Consider the following 6967-nt stretch of genomic DNA (forward strand, 5'->3'; position numbering starts at 1 on the left):
GGCCCCCACCCTGCCCCCGGGAGCTCACCTTCCAGTTAGATGCGCGGACACCGAGGCTCAGACCCGAGCCCAGGAAATGCAGCATGAGGTGGCTGGGAGGCTGCTCTGGGCGCGGCAGTCCCTCCGGGTGCTCAGCCGAGGCGGGTGGGCACCAGGGGAGCTGAGGGCAGGGCATCCGCTGCCAGGAAGCTCCCAGTGTCACAGGACAGACAGACACAAGGACAGGCCCCAGGGGCTGAGCGGGGTGCCAGCCGTCAGCCTGGTTTGTGTGCTAAGGTCAGGGAGGCCTGGGGACACGCGGAGCTCTGCCCAGAGACGGACATGGAGATGGGAGAGGCGATGCGGCTGACCTTGAAAGTCAGGAAGGTCACGGTCCGCCCTCTGCCAGCCTGGCCTCCTGCCTCTTCCCTCGGACTCCAGGATGGAGATGCTACTCTGCTTCTCCGTCTGCAGACGAGGCTCCCCGCAGTCAGGTGACTCGCTGGAGGTCACCCGGCTGGAGAGACGCCAGAGGGACAGGAGTCCAGTCCTGCGAAAGCCGGGTGCCTCTAGGTGGCCGTCACTTCTCCGGGACTGGGGCCACGCTGGCTCTATAGGGCCCAGGCTGGCGTCCGTTCGCCCAGCAGCAGGTTCTGGGACAGAGGTTCGGCCCTGCCCATCTGTCCAGACTGGGCTGTTCACTGTGCGCCCCAGACACTTGCCAGCTGTCTGGTTGTCCGTCTGTCTCTGCTGCTTGCACGCAGATGGACAGCCCCTCAGGGGGCCCCGCAGCGATTTCCTGGGGCTGGGAGAGGTGGGGGCTGATGCTGGTGTACCTCTGAGGCTTCCCCACCCTCATCCCATTTCCAGGAACTCCGGGAAGGAGGCCACACCCCTCCTTGGGTCCCCCGTGAAGTGTTCCCAAGAATGGACGGCCCCTCCCCATCTTACCCTCAAAGCCAAGGCTGAGGTCGCTGGCTCACCTTCCTGAGCCTGCTAGGCTGTCAGAGCCCTGGCCTCCCTTGGCTGGAATCATCCAGTCCTAAGGGCACAGTCTGGGGAGACCAGGTGGGGGGACCTGGGGTGGCCACAGTCCTGTCCACCCCAGGAGAGATGGACAACCTGCAGAAGTGTCTCTGGGCCGGGGACGGGTCCAGGTAATCTTCTTGCCTTTCCTTAGCATTCTCCAAAGTCCCAAGGATGAACAGCACATACCTTTTCTAGTGAAAAAAGGACAACTTTTTAAAAACAATTCTCCTGGCGTTGTAAAAGGCATTGTTGTAACAGGTTTCACATAGCAGGCATAAAATGTCTTTATCTTTGGTAAAAACTGAAATTTCTGTAGGTCTCCATCAGAAAAATGAACCCAGCCTGAGGGTTCTATGCCTCATGTGTCTCCTTCTGAGTCCGAAAGCTTTGGTGATTTAGCTTTTAAGTACTTTCTGTAGGACTGGAAAAGTCTTGACAATGACTGTGAAGTATCGTTTTAAACATATATCATCAGAAACACATAAAACAATCTGTACTTTGGAAGCTACAAGGAATGGCGTCAGCTGTCTTCCTCCTCCCTCCCATTCACTCTTCCGCATCACCATCCGTCCATCCGCCCATCCACCATCCTCCCTCCCTTCACTAGGGAAGCCCTGGGGGTGGGGTGCTGGCAGGGGAAGGGGCAGGGTCTGCGGCAGGTGGGCAGGGACGGGCGGGGAGTGATGGGTGAGCAGAGGATTCCCTGGAGGAGGGGAAGCTGAAGATGGGGGTTGGGGGGCAAGGGCACCCTCCAGGCAGCAGGTGCCCAGGACCCCCGCGGCTGGGAGGGGTGGAGGGGGCCGAGGGCGCTGCAGTGACCCCTGCTTTGCCCACACGCTTTGCGCGCACTTGGTGGGGAAACCGCGCCATCTGGTGGCCAGTAGGGAGACTGCAGGGCAGGTCTTGGGAGGGGTCCCCTAAGGGGCTGGGCCCCAGTGAGGACAGCCCACCACCCAGCCAGTGCCCGGCTCCCATCCGCCCAGCCCCCCATGTTAGCCTTGGGGGGGTCACCTCCCCTTCACTCCTGCCTCAGCTGGCGGCAGGGTGGGAAGGAGGCAGGAGCTGGGGTGCCCATCCTCGCCCCAGTCCTGGGGGCTCCCACTTCCTTGCTATGTCTCTGGCCTGGTCCTCGGGCTGCCGTTGTGCCCTGCAGACCAGGCAGGGGGGCAGTCAAGACCAAGGCTCTCACCCGGCCCCCAGCCCTTGGGTCCCCAGAGCAAGTGAGCCGGGGGAGGGCGTGGGGATGACGTGGAGTCCTGGAGGGTCTGGCAAGGGATGGTGGGGGTAGGGGGCAGCCAGGGCGGCCCCTACACGCAGCCCATGGGCAAGGAGACCCTGTCGGCCCCCAGCTGGGCGTCCTCCCCCAGGGACCGCTGGAGGACTGCCCGCAGAGGCTCCCGCCTGCCCGGCTGCCGGCCGACCATGAAGTAGATGAGGGGCCTGGCACCGCAGTGGACGCAGGCCAGGAGGGTGGCCAGCGGGAAGAAGATGGACAGCAGGAAGCTCGGGAGGTATGGGCGCAGGGTCCAGCAGAGGAGGTTGGGGAGGCCGCAGACGAGCAGCAGGAGCTCGGAGCCCAGCAGGGCGCCGTAGAACCGCGGGCGCTGGCGCTGAGAGCAGCACGCCACCCAGATGAAGAGGACCAGGCCAGCCACGGAGGCAGTGCAGGCCAGGGCCAGCAGCCAGGCGACGCTGGCCGCGTGGTAGCGCAGGCAGGCCAGCGGGCGCACACTCTTGCGCAGCAGGCCACAGGCGTTGGAGGTCAGCAGCACGGCCGGCGGGGCCAGGGCCCAGCTGAGGCCGCAGACGACACCCGACGTGTGTCTGGGGCGACAGCCCTGGTAGTAGGCGGGGAAGAGGTCGGAGAGGCAGCGCTCGGTGCTGAAGGCTGCCAACAGCCAGAGGCCCACGGAGAAGGCCACGAAGGTGACCGCGAAGTAGAGGCTGTGCTCGGAGCCCAGGGCCGCCTGCACGGCCGAGAAGGCCAGCTGGCAGCCCAGGAACAGGAAGTCTGCAGCGGCCAGGTGGAGCACGTAGATGGAGAAGGGGCCCTTCTTGATGTGGAAGCCGAGATGCCAGAGCACTAGGGCGTTCCCCAGCAGCCCCCCGAGGCCCACGGCCAGGGTGAGGTGGAAAACCACGCTGCTGAAGGTCCCCCAGATCCCGAACATGCTGGCTGGCTGGGCGGCCGGCGGGCAGGACCCTGGAGGGAAGCGACAGACGTTGAGTGGTCAGCACGAGGAAAGGCAGGCATGTCCCGAGGCCGCCAGACGGCCCCTTCCAGGCCAGCACCCAGCCCTGCAGGCCCCACGACCTCTTGGGAAAAGGAGGATTCCGTAAGACACGCCCGACCCGGGGAGACGAGGACGCTGACCAGGCATGCGGTCCTGCCCCCGGCTGGACGGTTAGACCAAATGCACAAAGGGCGATTGAGAAGGCCATGTCCCAACGTTGTTGCAGAGGTTGGCATCGGCTGGACAGGACTCCAGGCAAAGGGGGCGCTCGTGTGGACATGACTCAAGGGCTCCATGTGGGGAGAAGCCAGCCCCAGAGGGCCAGCCGGGCGGAGACCAGCGGTAGCCATGAGCACACTCAGTCCCGCGCTGGCCGTGGAGGGTGGGCGGCGGGAGGGGAGCTGTACTGGTGGGGATGGTGGGAGGCTGGGAGGACGAGAGAAGGCAGAGGACACCCCCAGCCTCCCCTGCTTTCCGGACTGGGCAGGAGTTCAGCCGGCTCCTCCTGCTGCAGGCGGGTTGGCCGCGTGCAGCTCCGAAGCCTTGGCAAGCTTGGGGACGTGGTGATGCCCCAGGTCCTCGGGAGAAACCAGGGCAAGTGTCTGCTGCCTCCCCTTTAGGGGCAGCGAGGGGCCGAGTCCTATTCTGGCCCCAGGGGAGAGACTCCGTCCCGGAACAGGGGAGGCAGACCCCGTTGGCGGGGTCTCAGAGGTGCCCTTCCCGCTGTCCCCTCCCTGTAGAGTCCACGCCTGCCTTTGCTCTCAGCCTCTCGGCGGCTGTCAGGGCCCTAGGGTGAGGAGTGGGGGAGCCATGCAGGGAGAGACAGAGACACACACCCAGAGAGTGAGAGAGACTCGGACAGAGACAGAGAGACACGAGGCGGGCGGACAGCCTGCCTCCAAACCTCGGGGTTTTCCCCCAGGCGGCCCCTGGCTGGGCTGTGCCTCTGCCTGGACCATCCTCACCTCCCCTGCTACCCAGGTCTGCCTCTTTTAGGACCCTGGAAACTTCCGCAGCCCCCTCGGACCCTCCCAACCTCCCAGCCCAGGGTCCTTGCCCGCCCCTTCTGTGTGGCTGTCCTCGCAGCCCAGCCCGGGAGCAGGGCTTAGCTGGGTGTGTCGGGGTCTCTCGCCTTTACCCCCCGCAGGATCTCCCCGAGCAGTGGTGGTGTTGGGGGATCCAGAGAGCAGAGCTGGACTCTGAGGTCGTGGTGGGGGGACTGTGCTGAGACCCCCTCAGGGCCTCAGTCTCCCCGAGGGATACCAGGGGCTGAGTTGGGTGGAGGGTGAGGGTCAGCGCTGAGGGGGCTCTGACCCCGGCAGGAGGTGAGGAGGAGTGGAGGGGGCTACCTGGACGTCTGTCCTGCCGGCTCTCAGAACGGGGACACCCACCTGGTACACACAAACCAGAGCCCAGGGTCCTGGCTTGTAAATGACGCGCCCACCGTCTGCTTCTCCATCCTCATCCCAGCTCACAGGCCCACAGGAGCCCAAAAGTCCTCAGGGGAGTCCAGAGCCGGTGGGGGAGCAGGGAGGCTGGGTGCAGGGCCCCCAAGGCTTCTCACCTGCTGACCGGGGCCTCTCAGCTGCTCACCGCCTCCCGGGGCTCCTCCAGGGCCCTAAATCCTCCCGTGTCCCCAAGGCCCGACTGGTTGGACCCGGGCTCTCAGCCAGTTTCTTGGAAGTGGGAGGGGCCATCCGGGGCCCTCCCGTCCACAGGATGAGCTCAGACAGCAATGTCCTTGTGTGGGCCAGCCCTTCCCTTCCTACTCAGCATATGAGGCGCATGGACGGCGGGGAGCAGCCCCCTGGGGCCCCCCGTCCAGTGGGGGCTGGACCTTACGTCTGGGGGGTGTCCTCAGGCCAAGCTGGCTCCTCTGTCCCCTGATCTGTAGGAGAGGGCCAGTGAGGCAGGAACCTGGCTATGTGGCCTGAGTGGAAGGACCTAACCCTTCCAGGCCTCAGTGTCCCTCTCCGTGGCCTGACCATTCCTGGACAGCTCGTGCCCGGCCTAGGGCTAGACCCCACGGTGGTCCCTGGGCAGTCCTACTCTGGGTGGTCTGGGGCTGCAGATGTTGGCCCCTTTCTGAAGGACCCATCCCGACTGTCCACTTGCTGGCCTCACACCCGGGGGTCCCAGCCGCTGACTGACCCTTCGGGGTTAAAACACTTGTCCAAGCTTCATGTCCTGAGCTGGTCCTGCCGAAGACTCGCCTTTTCTGTGGGCTGCTCTCCGGCCCTGGGGACTCGGAGCGCAAGTCCAAAGTCACGTGTAGAGATGCTGTTTGTCCTGACATTTTTCTTTCTTTTTTTAAAAAATAATTTTTTAATGGGGTAAAGTTGCTTTATGGTGGCTCAGACAGTAAAGAATCTGCCTGCAGAGCCTGAGACCCAGGTTCAATCCCTGGATTGGGAAGATTCCCTGGAGAAGGAAACGGCTACCCACTGTAGTATTCCTGCCCGGAAAATCCCACGGACAGAGGAGCCTGGCGGGCTACCGTCCACGGGTTCGCAGAGGCAGACTTGACTGGTGACTGACACTTTCTCTTTGCCATTTACAGCGCTGTGTGAGTCCGTTGTACAAAAAAGTGAATCAGCGATATGTTTCTATGCACATCCCCTCTCTTTTTTAAAAGAATAATTGTATTTAGTTATTTATTTTTGGCTGCTCTGGGTCTTTGCTGCTGCGAGAGCGTTCTCCCAGTCTCAGCGAGAGGGGCTCCTCTCTGATTTTGGAGCCTCTGGAGCACCGGGCTTCAGAGTTGAGGTGCATGGGCTTAGCTGCTCTGTGGCATGTGGGATCTTCGGCGACCGGGGATCAAACCCGAATCCTCTGCACTGGCAGGCGGATTCTTAGCCCCTGGACCCCTAGGGAAGCCCTGTCCCCTCTTTTTTGTACTTCCTTCCCATTCAGGTCCCCACAGAGCCGTGAGTGGGGCTCCCCGTGCTGGACAATATGTTCCTGTTAGTTACCTATTTTATACAGTGTCGATCCCGGTCTCCCAGTTCATGTCCTAATGTTTCCCAGTTCATGGGTTTGGCTCTGAACTCGTTTCTGTAACAGAGGCGCAGCCTGTGGAGTGAGGGTTCCGGCCTGTGATTCCTGGCAGGGCCCCGGTCCCCAGCCCCCGCGTTTCTGCACGTGGCCGTAAGGAGCGAATTGCTGCGTGGCCTCCAGGCCTGGAGACCCAGGAAGCGGGGCCCGGCCCCGCCCTGTCCAGGGCACCCCCGGGTCTCAGGATGCTCTCCGCTTCCTGAGGTCGCCTTCTCCTGTGAGCCGTCCCAGCCTTGGTACCCGAGACCTCACCCTAGCCCGCCCCGTCCTCCTGCCCCTTGCCTCTTCTCCGCAGCACTGGCCCCCGTTCCACCACAGCCCCCGTGGTCTCTGCCCGCGGCGGCCGGGGGGCCCTGGGGCACGGCAGCTCTCAGCGCAGCCTCGGGAGGAGTGTCGCTCTCGGCGTGTGTTGGCAACAACGGCAGCAAACAGCTATGTGGGGTGTGTCCTGGGCCGAACGGTGGCCCCGGAGACACGAGCTGTCCGGTCCCTGGAACCTCCCTGGGAAGAAGGGAAGGCTTTGAGATGAGGTCATTCCGGGTCACCCAGGTGGACCCTAAAAGCGGTAAGTGTCCTTATAAGAGACAGGAGAGGAAAGACGCGCGGAGGAAGGCCACGTGCCCAGGGAGGCCGAGGCTGGAGGGCTGCAGCCACAAGCCCAGGGATGCCTG

General features: G+C 63.4%; 1 protein-coding gene across 1 annotated transcript; it reads right to left on the reverse strand.

The window, feature by feature from the left end:
- Positions 1 to 2315: 2315 nt before the first annotated feature.
- MRGPRG (MAS related GPR family member G) lies at positions 2316 to 3179 on the reverse strand. The gene has a single exon (XM_081532894.1). It carries the CDS (start codon positions 3177 to 3179, stop codon positions 2316 to 2318), a length of 864 nt encoding a protein of 287 aa, XP_081389020.1.
- Between the last annotated feature and the right edge of the window lie 3788 nt (positions 3180 to 6967).

The sequence above is a fragment of the Giraffa tippelskirchi genome, chromosome 10, assembly GCF_054371585.1.
Source record: "Giraffa tippelskirchi isolate mGirTip1 chromosome 10, T2T-mGirTip1v1.2.pri, whole genome shotgun sequence".
Classification (NCBI taxonomy): Eukaryota; Metazoa; Chordata; class Mammalia; order Artiodactyla; family Giraffidae; genus Giraffa; species Giraffa tippelskirchi.